The sequence below is a fragment of the Panthera tigris genome, chromosome D3 (genome assembly GCF_018350195.1).
Source record: "Panthera tigris isolate Pti1 chromosome D3, P.tigris_Pti1_mat1.1, whole genome shotgun sequence".
In the NCBI taxonomy this organism is placed as follows: domain Eukaryota; kingdom Metazoa; phylum Chordata; class Mammalia; order Carnivora; family Felidae; genus Panthera; species Panthera tigris.
Window position 1 is genome coordinate 36,349,594 of NC_056671.1, and position 22,477 is coordinate 36,372,070.

The window sequence follows — 22,477 nt, forward strand, 5'->3', positions numbered from 1 at the left end:
GTTTATTTTTTAATTAGATTATTTGGTGTGTGTGTGTCTGTGTGTGTGTGTGTGTGTGTGTGTGTGTGTGTCTGTGTGTGTCTGTGTGTGTCTGTGTGTGTGTGCGCGCACGAGAGAGAGAGTTGTGTAAGTTTTTAATATATTTCTGATATTAACCTCTTATTGGATATATCATTTGCAATTATCTTCTCCCAATTCAGTAGATTGTCTTTGGGTTTATTTTTGTTGTCGTTGTTGTTTCTTTCCTTTGCTGTGCAAGATTTTATTTATTTTTGCTTTTGTTTCCTTTGCCTTGGGAGACAGATCTAAAAAAAATGTTTTTATGGCCAATGTAAGAGAAATCATTGTCTGTGCTCTCTTCTATGACTTTTATGGTTTTAGGTCTCACATTTAGGTCCTTAATCCATTTTGAATTTATTTTTGTGACTGGTGTAAGAAAGTGGTCCAGTTTCATTTTTTTGCATGTAGCTGTCCAGTTTTCCCAACACCATTTGTTGAAGAGACTTTTTTCCTATTGCATATTCTTGCCTCCTTTGTCAAAGATTAATTGACCATATAATCATGGGTTGTTTTTTTTTTTTCTGGGATTTCTATTCTTTTCTATTGATCTATGTGTCTATTTTTGTGCCAGTACCATACTGTTTTGATTACTATAGCTTTGTAGCATAACTTGAAATCTGGGATTATGATAACTCCAGCTTTGGTTTTCTTTTTCAAGATTGCTTTGGCTGTTTGGGGTCTTTTGTAGTTCCACACAAATTTTATGATTGTTTGTTCTAGTTCTGAAAAATGCTGTTGCCATTTTGATAGGGACTGCATTAAATCTGTAGATTGCTGAGGGCAATATGGACATTATAACAATATTAATTCTTCCAATCCAAGAGCACAGAATCCTAGTCTCATTTTTTATCTATTTTCTTTCTCCTGTTCGGTTTGATTGCCTTCCATTCCAGCTCACTGATGTGTTCTTCTGCTTCCTCTAGCCTACCATTTATTCCTTCTAGCATATTTTTAATTTCAGTTATTGATTTCTTCATCTCTGATTGGTTCTTTTTTATATTTTCTATCCCCTTGTTGAGGGTCTTACTGAATTTCACCACTCCTTTCTCAAAGAGAGAGTATACCCAGTGAATATCTTTAAGATCATTACTTGAAATTTTCTCTATCAGGCATACCACTTACCTCCATTTCATTTAGCTGTCTTGCAATTTTGTCCTGTTCTTTCATTTGGGAGATGTTTCTCTGACTCCTCATTTTGTCCAACTCTGTGTCTGTTTTCAGAAAGTCAGCTATGTCTCCTGTTCTTGAAAATAGTGGCTTTATAAAAAAGAAGCCCTGTAGTGCTCTTCAGTGCAATATCCCGTTCACCAGAACCTGGCACATTAGGAACGTCTCCTATTTGTGTTGCGTGTGCCCTAGTGTTGCGACTGAGCTGCGTCCAGTCATCTGCAATGGCTTTCTTTGCCTGCTGTGGGCAGGGTTTGGTGTCTGCTTTGTTAAGGGGCCAGTCTGGGGCCTCCTCGGACTTGAGTCGGGTCAGACCAGACGTTTGCCAGAGCTACAGTTGTACCAAATGCCAAGGTGTTCTCCCCTGCACTGTCCCCTGAAAGGATTTCATTGGTGGGCAGGACCTGCAGTCAAACCACGTCTGCCCTTGGCCCACTGCTGGGGCCACGGTTGAATTGGTGTGTGTCTGGTTATCTTCCCCTCTCCCCAGGTCAGGAATCACTTTGGAGTGGCATGAGCCCCTGCCAGGGCTACTTGCACAATGCCATGCTTATGGCATTGCTTAGGATGGACTCCTGCCAAGGGCAGATTAGAGGGAAAATGCAAGAGTCCACAGGAGAACGAAAGGGTGGGGCACACGGTGCTAGCAAGGTTTGTGCAAGGGTGCTTATGGGAGACCGGAGCCAATTTGGAGAACTCTGTTTTTGATGTGTTCTCCACAGTTAGCTATGGAGAGCCTGTTCTGCCAGTTGTCAAATCATTTTCTGGGTTATTTACACTAATTTAGGTTTTATTTAGCTGTACCCATACGACATGGTGAGCTTAGAATCCTCCTACTCCACCATCTTCCCCAGAATCGGCTTCTTTTGGTCTACCCTACTCTTCTTATTTCTTATCAAACTTTTTTGAGGCACTGACGAAAACATTTTGCAATGACTGGAATATTCCAACTGTCAGACCAGAAAAACCTTGATAGTAGCAGAATGCTAGAAAACCACATCCCACCTGTCCCCTTCCTTGGCCACGATCACACACTGAACACATACCGACCCCCACCCGTGATCACATGCTCTTTCCCTGCTCTCTTGCATGTAGCTCCAGATTTCCTCCCTGTAAAACTCTAGGTGTCCGTCTTGTGAGCAGATAGGTGCGTTGTTAAGGTTTGAGCCTGCCACTTCCCCAGGACGCCAGCCCCTGCACTAAATTTCTCCCTTTCTCTTTTCCAACTCTTTGTCTCTTGAGTTACTGGCTTCTCTCGTAAGGAGTTTATCCAAGTATGTCGGGCAACAGCGCTGGCAAACCCAGCCAGGGACTATGCTCTCAATTTGTCCAGCCCCTTCGGGGTTTCCTGGGATAGAGCAGCTGGCCACAGCAGTGCTCCAGCGCTCACCCATTCATTTCCTGAGTTAGTGTCTGTGACAGATCGATGAGTAACATGTGCAATAAATGGAGATAGAGCCGATGCTACTCAGAGTCGCTTTCTGCGACTTTCTAGCAAAATACATGGGCTGAAGGCAAACACAGCAAATAATCCAAGGCAGCTGGGTAGGAAACAGAGGTTGGAGTTCACTGTGAAAAAGATGAAATGATCCAGTCATTCCTACTCCCTCAGCTTCTCATTTACCAGGATGTCTGACTGGTAAAGGGCCAATCTTGGATTAGCCTCTCCCAAAGTGCAAGATACTTTGTGTCCTCACTGCACAGAGAATTTAGAGCTGGTCTTAGATGGAATCCATGCATCATATTCTCCCAGGACCCTTCAGTATATCTCAGAATTTGTTTTAACTGGGAGGCTCTAGACAAACAGTAGGACTGTCATCATTCTGACTTGGTCCCCACATTACCTCTTGTCACCACCCACCTGCCCACACCCCAACCCCTTTATTGAGAGGCATGGGGAAGGGGACTTCAAAGCCATCTATCCTTTTTTTTCTCTCTTCAAAGCAACCATTTGTCTTAAAGATCACTGCTTTCGTTCCCTCTGACTGGATTCATTATCACTGTATTCTAAAAGTAGGGAGAAGGTGATGAGTAGGTGATTCCCCAGGCATCTCTGGGTGCAGGCAGGGGTTAGGAACCCTGAGAAATCAATACATAGCCTCCAGAAATTTGAAGGGTGGGAAAGAGAAGACAGAAGAGAAAGATACAGAATCAAAGGGAAATCCTTCCCCACCCCCTTCTCTCTCTCTCTCTCTCTCTCTGTTTTTTTCATTAGCACAATAAAGCAAGAGGGTGCTTGTGAGAGGAAAATACTATTCTTAACATGGCAGGAAGTCAATGTCTAAATCAAAGGAAGTGGTCCTCCAGCCCAGGTGCCCTCATGAAAGCAGGTAGCCGGCAGTCCTTACCTGCTGCCACCCAACACAGGAGCACGTTGCAAGTAGCAGCAACGAGGACAAACAGTAATTAAGAAATTAAATATGTGTTAATCACCAAATACTTGACAATTCATGTTTTCATGAACAGCAATTAACCTACAATTAGCTGCATTCCATGCAGCTTACCATTGTGATCTGTACCTGTAGAATACTACTCTCCTATAAATAGGAAAAGGCCCATGGAATGAGCGCTATGGTGAGAATACTTTGCTAGGAAACATTTTGAAACTCTATAAACACCTAGTAAAGATAATGTTAGGGGAAAGACTAGGAAAGCAAGGGATGCCCACGGAAATTTACTGTTTAGCAAAAGGAAAAAGGGCAGCTGTGTCTAGTTTTAGCGAAAACCTCCCCAAAACTCAGACTCTGACCAAGTTGAGAAATGACTAGTATGGAGTGGCCAAAGCCCAGTGAGAAATGGGCATTCTTGACAACAAGGAGAGTAAAGGACAGGACAGAGGGAAGGAGCCCAGTGGAGCAGTCCCCAAGATGGTCATCTGGAGCATGGGACAGATTCCAGAGCAAGCTGATACCAGGAACACTCAGGAAGCCTCACCTTGCATTTTTGTATGACAGCAAGTTCTGGAATGTTCTGGGGGAAAGAAACCTGGTTCATTTTATTTCACCTAGTTTCATGGAAGGATTTGTTCCTGTAACACTTCTTCTTTGAGTACCTTCTGCCATTCCACTTAACACATGTAAGGAGTGACTTAGCAGGGAGAAAGCACTCAAATATTAGCTGTTTCCGTTTTTCTGTCTACCACAATTCTTAATCTCAACAAACTACCACCATTTATGGAAAGGCTAGCACATCCTCAATGTGCTCTTCCATTCATCTTCACTCCCTGCACGGTCTTTATATTGAGTCTCATCATTAGTGAGGTTCTAAAAGTTTAAGTCACTTGCCCAAACTTACAAGTAAACAGGGCTGATATTCAAATGCAGTTCTGTTTGACCCAAAGCATATGTTCTTTTACTACACTCTATGATGCTGCCCATTCCTAAGCACTATGAAATTCCTTTAAAAGTTAATTCATCGACCTTAACTCATTATATCAAAACTACTTAATACAGTGGGAAAAAAGCAACTTTTAGAAATAAAGTGCTGTAGGAATATAAAATATTTTAATATGCTAACATTTCAAGTATATGTTCACTTTATACTAACGTTTTAGATCTCTGTAACGTATTCCTGCAGCCTAAATTCTCTAACATAGAAGTGATGTCTGGGGAAAGCTGAGTCCCTGTGCACTGAGAGAGGGTCTCTCAGGGGTACCCCTTTCTTCAGAAAAGATAGGGTACTATCTTGTCCTCAGCTTTTGGGCCCAGAAATGGCCTATCTGTACCCTAAGAATGAATCATTTGGATACTGACTCTTACAAACCATGTACATAAGCAAACTGTCAGACACATGCATGTACATGACATCAGAAAAATATTTCTCATATTTTGCGATTAAAAACGTAATACAGTTGACCCCTGAACAACACAGGTATGACCCGTGTGAGTCTGCTTACACCTGCATTTTTTTCAAGAACTATGAAACAGCACTACAAACATACTTCCTTTCTAAAGTGAAATCCTGCACTCTGAAAACTATAAGACACTGATGAAAAAAATTGAAGATGCCCCAAACAAATGGAAAGATACCCATGCTCATGGATTGTTGGAATTAATATTGTTAAAATGTCCTTATTACCCAAAGCAGTCTACAGAGCAATGCAGTCCTTATCAAAGTACCAGCAGCATTTTTCACAAAACTAATACAAATAATACTAAAATTCGTATGGGACCACAAAAGACCCCACAAAGCAATCTTGAGAAAGATCAAAGCTGGAGGTACCACAATCCCAGATTTCAAGCTGTATTACAAAGCTATAGTAACGAAAACAGTATGGTACTGGCACAAAAACAGAGACAGAGATCAATGGAATGGGATAGAAAGTCCAGAAATAAACCATGCCTATATGGTCAATTAATCTACAACAAAGTAGGGAAGAATATATAATGGTGAAAGTCTTTTTAACGAATGGTGCCAGGAAAGATGGAAAGCTACATGCAAAAATAAATAAGTAAAACTGGTCCACTTTCTAATACCATATACCAAAAATCCCCTCAAAATGGATTAAAGACCTAAATGTGAGACCTGAAATCTTTATTATTTTCTTAATAACATTTTCTCTAGCTTATTGTATTGTAAGAATAGAGCTTATAATACATATAACATGCAAAATACGTGCCAATCAACTGTTTACATTATTGGTAAGGCTTCTGATCAAGAATTGGTTATTAGAGAAGTTTTGAAGGACTCAAAAGTTATACATGAATTTTCCAGTGCATGGGAGGTTGGCGTCCCTAACCTCCATGTCATTCAAGGGTCAACTATAGTCCCACAGAGCATACTCACATCCTCAGACCAGCACAGAACTTCTTATAGATAAATATATCTGGGAAATTAGTCCAAAAGCAGATGGGCTGATGCATGATTCCCATTTTTAAGAGCAACAGGGTATGACAGCCATCTCCTCAATGAATGTGTGCTGTCCAGTGGACTGGGGGCCATAATGTGCCAGGAAGCTCCTCCTCTGGGCAATGCTGCCAGCACGGACAGCTTCTTTCTCTGGTTTTTTTCTGATCGTCTCCAGTTAAGCTGACACCTTGGGCCACCAGGGGTGGAAAAAGGATTTGGTAGGTGTTTTCCTTCTTATTCACCTTTGTTATACAGTTTGTCTTTTTCATCTCAATTGGGAAACATCATTCAGGTCTCACAGGGTGATTGTAAGGCCTAATGCTCTGTGTTTGGGAAGTTTCCTGCTGATATCTCTCTTGGATCACCTACAGAGTACCACTTACCTGATAGCTTGTGTTGCTATCAGAGTAATGATCCCAGTGTGTTTACTGCCCAGCAGATAAAGGAGAAATATGAAGGAAGTACTACTTTCACTATGCCTTTAAAACTTTAAAAACTAATCCTTGGTTGGAGTGCTTAGAAATTAAATCAACAAGTGTACTTTCAGTGGCTCTAAACCCTTTACAGATGTTGATTACCTGATTCTTAAAAAGTTAGCAATGCCGTATTAAAGAACCTTTACAGGGGCACCTGGGTGGCTCAGTCGGTTGGGCATCTGACTTCAGCTCAGGTCATGATCTCCTGGTTCATGAGTTGGAGCCCCGCATCAGGCTCTGTGTTGACAGCTCAGAGACTGGAGCCTGCTTTGGATTCTGTGTCTCCCTCTCTCTCTGCCCCTCCCCCACTAGTGCTCTCTCTCTCTGTCTCTGTCTCTCAAAAATAAACATTAAAAAAAAAATCTGTACAAATCCACTTTTAAATGTATTTTATTTTTTTTAATTTTAGAGAGCAAGCAGGGGAGAGGGGCAGATGGAGAGGAAGAGAAAATCTTAAGCAGGCTCCATGCTCAGTGCAGAGCCTGATGCAGGGCTTGATCCCATGGCTCTGGGATCATGACCTAAGTCAAAATCGAGAGTCAGACGCTCAACTGATGGAGCCACCTGGGCGCCACTACCAGTCCACTTTTAAATCCAAAGCAGAAAGCTATTCCTGATGAATCAACCAGTGAACCAAAGAGCTAGAGTGAGAATTAGGTTCTGATTGGATTTGGTATGTTAGATACTGCTCAGTAATGTAAGAGAGGTGACAGTGGAAAGTAGATAGACTTGGGGGGTGGGGTCAGAGGTTCACAATTGGGGAGATGACGTATTTTACTTAAAAGAACTCAAGAAAGGAAGAATCCATTGAAAATCACAATGGCCTGATATATAGGACCACCTCACTTTCACTATAGTTCCATAGTCCTTTTTTAAAGGCTGATCTTCTAAGACCATTAAACTCAATAATTCCTTTAATTCCAACTGTCTGAGCTAGGTACACCAAGGCTGTTATGGACTGAATGTTGTATCTACCCCCTGCCCCACCATTTCATATGTTGAAGCCCTGATCCCAACATGATGGCATTTGGACATGGAGCTTTAGAGAGGTAATTAGGTTCAGATGAGGTCATGAAGGTGGAGCCCCAATAATTAGTGTCCTAATAAGAATAAGGGAGACAAGAGCTCTTTCTCTCCAGATGCACACACAGAGGAAAGGCCACTGAGCACACCATGAGAAGACAAGAAGGCACCATCTATAAGGCAGAAAAAGGGCCCTCACCAGGAACTGAATCCATGAGAATCCTACAGGACTTCCAGGCCCCGCAATTCTGAGAAAAGAATGTCTATCATTGGTGGCACCCAGTCTATATTTGTCATAGCTGCCCAAGCTTAGATAAAGACAAATTAAAACTTTAATATATGCATTGCAGCCCGTGTCAAAACTATAGCAATGCACTGGATTCTGGAGGCTGTCAGGGGCCCAAGAGAGTTCACTCCTAGAGATTCTGGGTGGCAGTGCTGACATGAAAGAGAAGAAGACCAGACCACAGATGAGCAGAATACCTTCTGGTCTTGCCTGGAAGATTGTCCTCTGGCCCCAGTCCAGCAGATGCCTGGAGACTAAGTCAGAAACTAGTGCAGGTTCCAGGGAGGCAGTGGGAACATCACAGACCTATACCTTCTCTACTTTGGGAAGGTCTCCTACAAAAGAAATTTCTAACAACATGTAGCCTCTTAGCCTAGTCCATTATATAAAAAGTCTTTTGAAGCCTAGCTTAGCCAAACCCACTTCCCCTGCTTCCATTTTATGTATTTATTTTTTAATAATTTTTTAAATGTTTATGTATTCATCTTTGAGAGAGAAAGAGAGAGCACAAGTAGGGGAGGGGCAGAGAAAGAGGGAGACAGAATCTGAAGCAAGCTCTAGACCCTAAGCGGTCAGTGCAGAGCCCGACATGGGGCTTGAACTCATGAACTATGAGATTATGACCTGAGCCAAACTTGGATGCTTAACGGACTGAGCCCCCCACTCTGTTTCGATTTTAATACTATGCAAGAAGAAACTTTGTCCCAGAGGCCATATTTTGTTAATTATATGACTGACTGCTAATATATTTATAAACAAAATTTTATTTGTTAAATAGGATATTTTCCCTATGGAAGAAAAACTATGTTTTATTCTTTGGGGTTTTATAAATAAAAGCAGTAAAATATACATTGAAGAAAATTTAGAATATGACAGATGGTAGAAAGAAAAAAAGTCCAAATCACCTGTTACCCTACTAGCTAAGGAGATACCACTTTTTAATATATTTATTTCAGCATATGCTTTAGTCTTTATTTTATATACATATAATTATATATATGTATTTATATAAACATATATATAAGTATTATATAGAATATATAAATAAGTATATAACATATAAACATACTTATATATATATTTTATTATATATTTTTAAAATTAAAAAATATATAATATATAAAATTTAAACTGTGAAATTTACTGTTTTATACCACTTTTTCCACTTAACAACATAGACTTAAATAGGTCACTATATGGTTTTCCATAACATTATTCTTAATTGTTGCAAAATGCATTTTAGTATTGAGCTAACATAAGTTAACTAACCATCTAATGTTGGAAATAATACTGTTTCTGATTTTTCATTATTATAAATAAACAGCCATGAGTATTCTTGTAATTAATAATTTGCAACCATTCTCTGTTATTTCCTTCGGACGAATTCCTAACAGTAGATTGCCAAATTTAGATCTTTCTAAATTTTGTTTTAATTTTTTTTTAATGTTTATTTTTGAGAGCAAGAAAGAGAGAGAGACAGAGTGCGAGTGGGGGAGGGGAAGAGAGAGAGGGAGACACAGAATCTGAAGCAGATTCCAGGCTCTCAACTGTCAGCACAGAGCCCGACACGGGGCTCGAACTCACAAACCATGAGATCATGACCTGAGCCAAAGTCAGATGCTTAACTGATTGAGCTACCCAGGTGCCCCAGATCTATCTAAATTTTTAACTTTTATAATGTATTGCTTAAGTGTCCTTTTAAAAGATTTTTAACAATTTACCTGTGTACTATTTAACAATTTACATGCATACTACTCAAAACGCATTTATTTATCATTCATTAAATTCTAGAAATTATTGTAGGTAAAGGGTACAGAGACACATTAGGCACAACATTGAAAGCCATTCGTAAGACAGGCAGACCTGGAGAGGACTCAGTTTTCCCTTCCCTGAGTCTAGCCAAGCACCTCAATTAAATATGAGAGAGGACCTTGGATACATGTTCCAGCTGGCTCCTGAACAAGCCAAAGGAATTAAGAAAGAGAAAAGCAAAATATCTCAATCCTCTTAATGAATCTTCTTAGCGTGAAATTAATTGAGTGTTCTCAATATCAAGTTATTTAAAAAAATTTTTTTAATGTTTATTCACTTTTGAGAGACAGAGTGCAAGCAGGGGAGGGGCAGAGAGAGAGGGAGACACAGAATCTGAAGCAGGCTCTAGGCTCGCGGAGCTCAAACCCACGAACTGCAAGATCATGACCTGAGCCCAATTCGGATGCTCAACTGATTGAGCTGCCCAGGCACCCCAAGTTATTTTTTGAAGGTGCTATGGACAAAAGGGGGGGGGGGGAAGGAGCACCAATGTCCTTGTCACTAATTTCCCACCTTTAATCCTGAGTCAGGATGCTCTTGTGACACAAGTCACTCTCTGACAGCAGGGACATGACATCAGGTCCACTTTGGTACCACTTTTTAACTGTCTCTGCCTCCACCATGTACTTACTTTAACTGAGAATTCCAAGTGGGCAATGTGGGTCTTAACAGAACATCCCAAATAACAGGACAGCGGCTGCTCCATGACAGGACTGAGCCTACACAAGTTATCTTCTTCCCGTTGCTCACAGGGATGGGAACAGGAAGCTGCCCCTTGCTAGCTGGCCCATGAGGCTCACTTCTCAATGACTCATTTGCTCCTGCCAGTAACTCATGAGCAATAGGGCTTCCTCTTCTAGAATCAAGTGCTACATCTCCATGGGTCAGATATGGCTAATTTAATACAGTGCTTGCAGATAGCGCTTCCTGCCCTGCTGCAGGCTACTAAAAACAACTTTTTTGCCTTGATTTTTTTTAATTTCTTAAAATATCTGCATAAACAAAGTTGAAAGGTGTTTTTTTACTCATTTCTCAAGGTAATGTACAAAGACTGAATACACTCCCTTATCAAATAGCACAAGCTTTCCTAACATTGGTATAAAAAATACCTACACTTCTTATACATTCTTTGTTTATACAAATATATTAAAAAAAAAAAAACTATTTCAGAAGATGCATCAAAACAGGAAATGCAAACAAAGAGCATACCTGATAAAAATTCGGCCAGAAAGTACTAATGGCCAGTTCTGCCCTGTTCCATGTGCGGGTAGGGTCTCCAGATATATTCCAGATAGGATTCCCCAAAGCTCCGTTGTTGACCTTCACGTAGACATTGAGTGACCCAGGAGCAGCATTACTCTTGCTGGATACAAAATAGTGAAAATCAATACAGTGGGTGTCATTTTCTTTGAGCTGAGGTAAGAGAAGGTGGGCCCTCTGCCCCTCAGGTCTCCCAGATGTGTTCACCAACATGAAAGAACCTGCAAAAAAGAAAATCAAAGGAGAGTTACAACCTGAAATACTACTTTCTGGCCATTTCTCCAAGCCACTGTCATTTACATGGGTTGACACTGCGATGTCATGTGTCTTACTTAAGCTTTGAGAGTCCCATCCCTTTCATATCTTTTCACCCTAAAGCATTCTCAAGATCCGTGAATGGCGGTGGGTGGGGCACCTGGGTGGCTCAGTAGGTTAAGCAGCAGACTTCAGCTCAGGTCATGATCACATAATTTGTGAGTTCAAGCCCCACATCAGGCTTCATGCTAACAGCTCCGAGCCTGGAGCCTGCTTCAGATTCTGTGTCTCCCTCCCTCTCAGCCCCTCCCCTGCTCGCGCTCTGTCTCTCCCTGTCTCTCCCTCTCAAAAAATAAATAAACATTTAAAACAAACAACAAAAAACAGATGAGTGAATGGGAAGTTTCCTTGAAGTTACTGCAGTTAGCCTTCTAAGTAACAAAGCTAGGCATTAATTCGCTGACCTGCACTGATCATCTAGTCACTAGCCACAGATGGCTCTTTACATTAAAATTAACTTAAATTCCATAATATTAAAAGCTTAGATCCTTGGCCACACTAGCCACATTTCAAGTGCTGAATAGGCACATCTGGCTGGTTGCTATCACACTGGGAGGCATAGATACTGAGCTTTTCCACCATCTCAGAAGGTGCTACGGGACAACGCTATTCTAGAATGGTGGCACCATTTGGTGATTGCAGCCACTTTAACATTCTCGTGCAACCTACGGAAGCAGATTGGTCCGATTTGCGGAATCTTAGAAAACTTTACCGGCCCTGTGACACTCCTTGCCATCAATGTAACTCTCTTCCAGTTCAGCACCACCACCCCTGCCCCGTTGCTGTAACAGCTGACTCCTTGATGGGGGCGGCGTTTTCATGACTGGTATGACCGAGCATACGGATGTAATCATCATTGCAATCGGAGGATGGTCATTCTCAGACATCTCCATGAGCAATTTGTACCTTTATATATACAGCACTAGCCTGCCCATGACTGCTGAAGAGTTTCCGCATGGATTCAAGCTATTCAGATACCCTGGCATCAACTGTGTCACTTGGCCCGCCCCATGTCTAAGGTCAACAGAAATGGCAATTAAAATAATTATATGAATATTGTATAGTACATAAAGAAAAATAAAAGCAAAATGTTCTAGGATAAAAGGGAAAACAGGGCATTATAAAGCCTTTTAGGCAGAGAGGAAAACTGTATTGAAACTCTGAGGGGAAAGAACGCCTAAATCTGGAGCATAAGGATGAAAAAAGAAATACTAGTCACATGTGACTGGACTCATGATTTCTACTGAGTAAGGAGACTATTCCCACCCTCCCCACCCCCACCCCCCCGTTGAGTATACCTTTTAAAAACTTCCCTCACTGTGAATCATAATTTTCAAGAAGATGTGTGTTTGTATGTTTGTGTGGGTTTACTTTCGTATATACCCAGCAGATATCTATAAACATACATCCACTACTAGAGAAAGTGTGAAATTTTTATCTTGTCTATAAGCTGTGATTTCCTAAACAGCAAATGGAGAAGACCACCTTTCCAAGAGAATTATTTTAAGGACTGAATAAAAAACATACATGTAGATATATCCTTTATAAATTAATGGGCTAGTTAAGAGATCAATATTGGACAATGTTTGCTGATGGCTGTTACCCTAACCTCGCCACCCCGTAAAGGGAGTTAGGTAGGGTTAATGGTATTAATGATAACCAGAAACTGAGTGACAGAGAGATTAGGAAGTAGTTTTATCCAGGTTTCAGGATGAGTTAGTGGCCAAACCAAAACTTTGAGCCTCTGAGTTTCCAACCCATTATTCACCCTGTTACACTCCAATAAGCCCATGTTTCTTCATGTGCCGTTTGAGCATATATGAAGAAAACAAACCCCTTCACAACAGTGAAGGAAAATTATAGTCGCTCTTTGAAAACAGAGCAATTTTTCAGGAGATGAATGTTACGCACCTGGAAATATGAAAGCCAGGCCACAAGGGAAGGGTTATCTATGAAACATACATTCCAGTATTAAGGAAGAGCTGCAAATGTGATTTAAGAATGAGTTGGGGGCGCAGAAAAGGAACAAGTAGCAAGAGAATATCATTGAAATGATCTGGGTTAGCTATATTCTACAAAATGTACAAAAAAAAAAATCTTCAAAATACGCAGGGCTGACCAACCCCATCACAAATCTAAAGCTGGCTGTTGGGGTTTATAACATAAGTTAAAAACCGTACTTTTCTCCTCTAATAAATAGAAGCAGATTGATTCCATATTTTATCATGCCGGGCTCTGTTGCCTGCAACACAGTTGCTGTGTATATTTCTACTGACAGGGCTGACCGTGACCTGGCCTTCAGGCCAATGCTGAATCACTCAAACCTTTAGCACTGCCACACGGCCAAGAAAATTGTTGCTTGCAGAGTTACCATCAGTGAAATTGGGGTGGCCATGGGTGGTAAACATGGCAACAGGCAAAGAATGGCAAAAGTGTGTGTGCCTCCGTACCCTGCAACATCTAGCTTGCATGCCTGGATGAAGCTGAAACAGAGAAGTCTCTTTTTTACACGTTGGTATCAACTGGATAATTTTCTACCATTAGCGTTCAGGGACTCACCTGGAATCCCCCCAAATACTATCTTCCTCGCTGTGCAGCCCATCTCCCATCATACTCCATTCCAGCACAAAATGTCCCGTCAGCTTTTGGAGCTGTCTAATGTATATAGAACTTTTTAACTTGAGGTCAAGGTGAAATTCAGGTGTTTTAAGTTACAAATACCCGAATGATCCTAACTTTTATATCCCTTTCTTCTTTTTAATCTTTCTGAGCCAGAAAATAGTATGTTTTGTTACACAGTGTGCTTCTGTAGTGCAGATGAGCTCAAACAGGATTAGCAAATAGAGGAATGACATCCATGCAACACAGAAGTCCTTTGGATTCCTGTGTGACTTTCTGCAGGATATTAAGGTTTTAGAGGGATCTAAATAAAGGCCTCCATGATGACCTTTAAACAAAGCTACAACCCCACACAAGTGCCTTCACTCAGGGGAAGAAATGGCAAGAAGTTCAGTGGTTTCAAGAGCCATTCTCCACTCTGTGAAGCTTTTGATAAATCTGCAAAGAGCAAAAGAAGAAACTGTGAAGCTTCTGCTCCCATCTTGAGTTTGAAAAGGAAATAACACTGACTGATGAAGAAGACAATCGGACCACAAAAAGAAATAAGAGGCATTCAAATCAGCAAAGAAGAAGTCAACTTTCACTCTTCACAGATGACATGATACTCTCTGCGGGAAACCCGGAAGACTCCACCAAAAAAACTGCTAGAACTGATACATAAATACACCAAAATCGCAGGACGTAAAATCAACGTACAGAAATCGGTTGCATTTCTATACACCAATAATGAAGCAGCATAAAGCGAAATCAATCCCATTTACAACTGCACCAAAAACCATCAGATTCCTAGGAATAAACCTAATCAAAGAGGTAAGATTAGAAATCTTATGAAAGAAATTAAAGAAGACACAAAGAAATGGAAAAACATTCCATGCTCACAGATGGAAAGAACAAATATTGTTAAAATGTCTATACCACCCAAAGCAAATTACACATTCTAGGCAATCCCTATCAAAATAAACCAGCATTCTTCACAGAGCTAGAACAAACAATCCTGAAATTTGTGTGGACCCACAAAAGACCGCAAATAGCCAAAGTGAAGTTGGAAAGGAAAACCAAAGCTGGAGGCACCACAGTTCCAGACTTCAAGCTGTATTACAAAGCTGTAATCATCAAGCAGTATAGTACTGGCACAAGAACAGACACACAGACCAATGGAACAGAATACAGAACCCCAAAATGGACCCACAAATGTATGGCAAACTAATCTTCGACAAAGCAGGAAACAGTATCCAATGGAAAAAAGTCTCTTCAGCAAATGTCACTGGGAAAACTGGACAGCGACATGCAGAAGAGTGAAACTGGACCACTTTCTTACACCATATACAAAAATAAACTCAAAATGGATGAAACACCTAAATATGAGACCCAAAACCATCAAAATCCCAGAGGAGACCACAGGCAGCAACCTCTTTGACCTTGGCCACAGAAACTTCTTACTAGACAGGTCTCCAGAGGCAAGGGAAACAAAAGCAAAAATGAACTAATGGGACCTCATCAAGATAAAAAGCTTCTTCTGCACAGGAAAGGAAACAATCAGCAAAACTAAAAGGCAACCAACGGAATGGGAGAAGATATTTGCAAATGATATACCAGATAAAGGGTTAGCATCCAAAATCTATAAAGAACTTATCAAACTCAATACCCATAAAACATAATCCACTGAAGAAATGGGTAAAAGACATGAATAGATACTTTTCCGAAGAAGACATACGGATGGCTAACAGACACATGAAAGGATGCTCAACATCACTCATCATCAGGGAAATACAAATCAAAACCACAGTAAGATACTATCTCATACCTGTCAGAATGGCTAAAATCAACAACTCAGGAAACAACAGATGCCGGCGAGGATGCAGAGAAAGGGGAACACTTTTGCACTGTTGGTGGGAATGCAAACTGGTGCAGCCACTCTGGAAAACAGTATGGAAGTTTCTCAAAAAATTAAAAATAGAGCCACCCTAAGACCCAGCAATTGCACTACTAGGTATCTATCCAAAGAACACAAAAGTGCTGATGCAAAGGGACACATGTACCCCGATGTTTATAGCAGCGTTATCAACAATAGCTCAATTATGGAAAGAGCCCAAATGTCCACAGACTGATGAGTAGATAAAAAAGATGTGGTATAATTGTACAATAGAATATTACTCGGTGATCAAAAAGAATGAGGTAGAGAAGATAACATTTTAGCAACACAAGCATTTCCTGACAGTGCTGCCCTATTGTCTTCTGAGTTTACTGAAGAAAGTACCAACACTCAGGTTTAGCACAATCTGGAAAACCCAGAATCCTAGGGGTAAACTCACACTTGTACATACAGAAAATGGCAGGCAGGAGGGATGAGATGCCTTTTAAGTGTTGGAATTTATCACCTATCATATATGAAAGTCAAGTCAACTCGCCCACGTTTAAAGGATCCAAAGCATTTATATTCAATTTTAGGCTATTAAGCCTGTTTCGAAAAATATCCCTCTATGGCTGAATGTTTAATTTTCACCTCCTGCTTCAATGTTTTGACTGTGAGGAAATGCATTTTCAAAGACTAATTGGGTCTCCCTCTGTAGGTACTTTCTTACCTCATTTTTTCCCCTACAAAAAACACTCCAACTGGGCAAATAAATAAAAGAAATCAGAATTCAAATTAGCATAGGAGTTCTGTTTGTGTTCGAATAACAAAACACCCTTAAGTCACAAGTGTGGAAGCAGAGAATATAACATCGCCTGCAAATGGAAAGAGTTCCACATAAGGGAGCCAGCTTCAAAAGGGGCAGTTTTTAAAGCACGCTTTGAAAGTCTTTAAGAGTAAGGATTTTGGTTTCTCTGAAAAGGAAAACTCTGTTATGAGAACATACAATATTCTTGAATCCTTGGGTGAATTAAATTTAGCTTAATCACAACCACCGGCAAATGCTTTTGATTGGACTATCTTCCATCATTGTTTGTGACAGCAGCAAAAGCTACATATAATTAGTTATTCCTTTCTACCCCATCATTAAAATTTGCATTGGTGTGGTAGAGGATCTAGAGTTTTAAAGGCTGAGGAAGCCGCGTGAATTCTCTTACGTTTCAGAAACTTTGTGCGTCAACAAAAAAGGGAGCGGTTTCCGCCGTCCAGCAGGAAGAGAATTACGTGTGTTATTAAATACTTTGGCTGGCAGAGAAGCAGTGTTTTATGAACCTGATAGGGAGCAGATTTTCCCCCTTAAAATGTGTCTCTTTGGCATGGGGATTATTTTGAGCTGGTTCTTCTTAAGAAACAGCACACACGGGGGAAGCTCTCAAAACTGAGTAGGAGTTACCCTGGTGCAAAAGACACTTACAAGGGGAAGGTCCATTTGTAACAGTGTGTCCCTTTCTGTATCAAGAAGAGGGGGATGACAAAATTTCTAGAAACTCTTGTCAATGAAGAAGGCAAAGACTTAACATTTTACGTAACAACCTTACCCTTGTTGACTATGCTTTTCCTTCCCAGACTTGCCACCTCCGACATCCTCGGACTTTAGCTGAAGATAGTATTTAAGGCAATGGCTTCAGCCATTTCCTTTCCAGGGTCTCTCCCATGTACAAAGGAAGTAAGTATACACGACATTAAAGTTCTGTTGGTTTTCTCCTGTTAATCTGTCTTATATTAATCTAATTATAAGACCAGCCAAAGAACCTAGAAGGTTCTGTGGAGGAGCAAAACTTGCCACCACAAAGTGTGTCCCTATGACATATGGATTATTTTTGGCTGATTATTTTTAAGAAATGGAAGGCTCAGGAAGAGACTCTGACCTTCCCTCTAATTGCCTAAACGAATTTAGATAGATGAGCTTCTCCAGTAAGGGAGCCATCACCACAGATAGCTATACTATAATATGAAGTAGGTGTGGTAGAAAGGGAAGCCCTCAGAAAAGTCCATTTCTTAAAATTCCTCGCTATGTCTCATTGTTTCTGCATGACCCCGCAAACATTCATCTTCCTGTGAATTGTCTTTCTTCCCTTTGACTTCTCACATGCCTACCCCTTTCTCCTCAGCTCTGGAGAGCATATAAGCCTCAGTTTCCTGACTGCCTGTGACCCTCATATGCATATGGAGCCCCCCGTGTACATGTAATTAAGTTTTATTTTCTCCTGCTAATCTGTCTCATGCCAATTTAGTTCTTAGGCCAGCCAAAAAAACACTTGAAGGGCAGTAGAAAAATCTTTCTTCCCCAATGAAGGCAAGAAAGAAAAACCGTCTGCTCTTGCAAACTTAAAAGCCATTATAAGATTCACTTCTTAAACCTCTTAATTTTAGTAAAAGGACACAGACCATTGGCCTCTCTCTTCCTCTGGCTGTTTTGTCTTCATTTTTTTTTTTCTCTATGACATCTTCAAATTTATAGGCTTAAAATCCAAAAGCTAAATAGAAAGTTTACAAGTTCCACCTTTGCTAGTACACATACTGACTCTAGTTTACAAGGCCATTATCTCATTATCTTCTTCCGACCTATTATACATACCAGTTGTAACAATTCAGTTATCTAGAGCAGTGCTTCTCAAATAACCCATGACGAAGCGTCATTTTTTTTAAAATACCTGATGCACCTCAGATCAAATTTATCTAAAATGCAATAAATATGGTTTTCTAAAAAAGAAGAAATAAAAAACATGCAAAATGCAAACCCAAATTTGTTGCTGGGTTAAACAAATGTGAAATCACTCTGTCAAATTCCTATAAAATTTTCTAAAGACTTACTCTCAATTTCCATATTGGTCATGAGCAGGAACACTACATGGCCTAGCTCTGATGTGTAGACCCACCAAGTGGCATAGGCTTAAAGTTTGAACGGTATAACATTCTGGGTACCCAAGTACCAAAGTGTACATTTTATTCTCAATAGGGAAGAAAAAGACTGAGAACAGACAACCTGAGAGAAAGGAAGAAAAAGAAAATTTTCTGGTCTCTTAACTCAAAGATAAAGGCGATCAAGCCCAGCCCTTTGGCTATGAAAGACATTGGTAGAAGAAAACACAAAGGGAGAAGGAGAAGCAAGTGGAGAAGAGAACAAACAGGATCATGGGAAATGGAAAGACACCCTAAGGCTGAATTGAGAAAAGAGCCAGCTTTGAGGCAAGGAGGAGAGGAAGACAACGCCTCCAAGAACATATTTTGGCGGTTCTCAAGGAGAACGGGAGAATGCAGGGACATAAAATGTGCCACCCAGGGCCTAGGCCAGGTGCTACGTCTATTGCACCGCATTAAATCCTCACAACAGTAAACACCCGCAGCAACACAGAGAACAGTGAACTTGCCAAAGGGTCCGCCAACAGCATCTGATTGAGCTAAAGGGCATCTGAATTTTTTACATTCAAGCGCTAAATGCAATGCTCTAAAGCCAATATTCTTCAAGCATATTGACTCATCATAGTACCAAATACACTGCATATGATGCTACGTGTGCCTGCATACATTTACCTACACACTTACACACACACACACACACACACACACACACACACACAACTTCCACGAAGAAATGTATGTCACTGTCTTTCTTCTCGTGTATGTGTATTATACTCATCTTTCCTGTCCTCCTCTGCTTCATTCTGCAATGTACATGAGTAAATGAATGCTGGGTGCAGCCCACAGCTGACTTCACGGCGTGCGGACGCTTCAAGGTCACACCGCACACAACTCTTCTCCCAATAACCAAAACCAACAAGATCTCGACTGTGCTCCGCCTCCTTCGTAAGGCAGCTTTTCAGTTTTTCATTTGCGATTTTAAATTTGACCTCGTCCTTCAAATATCAAAATACCAGCTGACGTCCCCCTCCTGCTCCCTCAGCCAGTACTAACAACGGTCGTAAAGAATATATCTTTTCCGGTGAGAAACCTCGTGAAATAAGGAAGTCGAAAGCCTGTGGAGAAGTAAATGAACTCAGGGAGCAAAGCTCAAAGGGAACAAAGCCTCTGTGGGGAGGTGCCACCGTCACTTGAAAAATACTTATTAGCACCCATTTCGGCCTGAACAAACCACAGCCGCAGCCACATCCATAGTCTATGGACCGGATGCCAAGCAGCGTTCTTCAGCTCCTGCCTCTTCTGTGTCCCTTTCAAAGACTCCATCCTGGTACAAACGTGAAATACTTATCTCGCAACTACTGGAGAATAAGCTTTTAACTGAAAAATAATTGTCTTTTCACCAAATGTCATAGCCTTTCTATCTTGCCCTCTCTAGCCTTGCCTTTCTCTTGGATTCTCAAGTATTACAAATGGCAAACCATTTGTTAGCCGCACGAATTTTTGCCACGGACCACATGGGCTGGTGAAAATACGGAAAGATGGTAAGGAAGTAATATCCGACGACAGGGAAGTCCCAGCAAACCTGCGGACCGACTGCCCTACTTCTTCACCTCCCTGGAGTCCAGCGGTGCTCTCGCTGGGCGAGGAGGTGACAGGCTCGTGTGGCAGGGGCCTTCTTACGAGACCGGCTAGCACACGGCCCTCTCTGTCCCCCCCAAGGGAATCCCACATCAATCCAGGTGCTATAAAGTTAACAATAAGCACAGCTAAAGCATAGCATGCTCTTGCATAATAAGCAGAATTACAAGCATAGCATACAGTGAAAATGCGCATAGAACACATTTATTTTAAATTTTTTAATTATTCTTTTAATGTTTTATTTTAGTTTTGAGAGAGATAGAGTGTGAGTAGGGGAGGGGCAGAGAGGGAGGGAGACGCAAAATCTGAAGCGGGCTGCAGGCTCCCAGCTGTCAGCACAGAGCCCAACATGGGCTTGAACTCACAAACCACAAGACCATGACCTGAGCTGAAGTCGGACGCTTAACCGACTGAGCCACCCAGGCCCCCCCTTCAAGATATTTATTTTAAATACCCAAAAGATATACAATTGTCAGTTAACCGATTCACAGCATAATGAATGGGTATTATTATGATTGATTATTCATAAAAATACTGATCTGACCAAAATAAATTCATTTGCCTTACCTGGTCACTTTCAGCCATAGTGGGATACACATGAGCGCCCACTATAGACTGGGCATTTTGAGGACTATGAACAATAACAATAACAATTCCTCCAGCAAGAACCTCACAGCTTAGCTGTAATCTAAAATATTTTAGATATTCTGTAGTTAGCACAGACAGACAAAAATCCCACAGAATTAACAAATCTGATCCACTAAACTTACCAATATCTACATAACCATAACCCCAAGGGTCTGTAAGATTTGTGGACTTAGAACTGTCAAACAAGAGTTTTGAGACACAGTTACCATATGAGGCAAAGCAGGGAGGAAGAGGCTCATGGGAAATGCAAGAACCCTGGGGGTTCCATCCAGAGGAGTAATGTGGTCTCTTTTTGTAAGAACAGTGAAGTTTTATTGAGAACTAACTCATGTTACAGTATGTCATCCAAACGGCTTCAGCGACTTAGCTGGAAAATACTATGTGAGTGCTTTATAATTTGTAAGTAAAAAACAAACACAGAGTAAAGCAAACACAACCTTTTTACTAGCTGCCGACGCTAATGACTGTATCTTAGAAAATGAGCCACAAGTACAATGGAAAAGTGACAGGTATACTTACCGTTGAGAACTTTCTTAAGAGACTGCTTAATTCCCCATTCGTCACTTTTTTAATTGATTGACATCTTTAGAAACCAGTTCATTTTTGTTCTAAATCTCAGAATGACACAAATCATCACAATGTAAGCTTCTGCTTGTTTTTTGCCCCTAAATTACTGTTGATTTTGAGACAACTTTTTCTTCACATGTGTATCTGGTGACAGGCTAGCAGCTAAACTGTCTTGCTTTAAGAAGAAATGCTACAGTTAGCTTCTCTATTAAATATGAACCAAACTTAACTGTTTTAAAAATTCATCACCTTTGACATTTTTGATTTAACAGAAACCTGCTAGGGGTGCTCAGAAGAAGTTAGCTAAACCATCGTTTGCCGTAGAAAATATTTCTGCAAAACACTCCAAGGGTTCTGTTAGCATTGATGATTGAGAATTCCCCATAATCCGGAAGAAGAAATCAAAGATTTTGCTCAAGATGTTTCTGGTCAGAAGCCAGAGCCAAGCAGTGACACGCAATGCCTGATCAGAGGGCAGAGAGAAGGAGTTATCAAAACTGGACAAGGTTAGTCAGTAGAGGAAATGAAATTGACCTCCACATTAAACGGCTGATAGAATATCGAATTTATAAATGATCTAAATAGAAGCCTGGAATTTAAGGAATCTGTGGGATCAATTAATCAGACACAACATCAAGATACCAATAAATAAATAGCAAACGATATGAAAAGGCAATCTGCATTGGCAAAAATATAACTAGTGAAGAGATGTCTTGGGAAAACAGTCATCCTCACGATTAAATCGAAAAATTTAAATTAAAGCAAATGTCGGACATAATTTTAAACGTAGTCGTCTTGGACATATAAAACTTTCAAAACCAAATGTTTGTAAGGTTCGGGTGAAGCCCCTGCAGGTGTTCAGAAAGGAAACACTGTCATTTATTATAAAATTCCAACAGGAAAGACCGCAAAGAGAGTCGTGCTCTTTGCCCCTCTAAGATCAGGATAGAAGAGAAATCTCACCTACACATGTTACTTAGCCTT

The 22,477-nt window shown here is 40.7% G+C and overlaps 1 protein-coding gene across 2 annotated transcripts in view; it reads right to left on the reverse strand.

The window, feature by feature from the left end:
• PTPRM (protein tyrosine phosphatase receptor type M) overlaps positions 1-22,477 on the reverse strand; it is a 788,961-nt gene that overhangs the window by 480,289 nt on the left and 286,195 nt on the right. For both annotated transcript variants that reach the window (XM_042962258.1, XM_042962257.1), the window contains exon 3: positions 10,882-11,153. In XM_042962258.1, the coding sequence (XP_042818192.1) occupies positions 10,882-11,153 (272 nt within the window). The remainder of the gene's footprint in view (positions 1-10,881; positions 11,154-22,477) is intronic.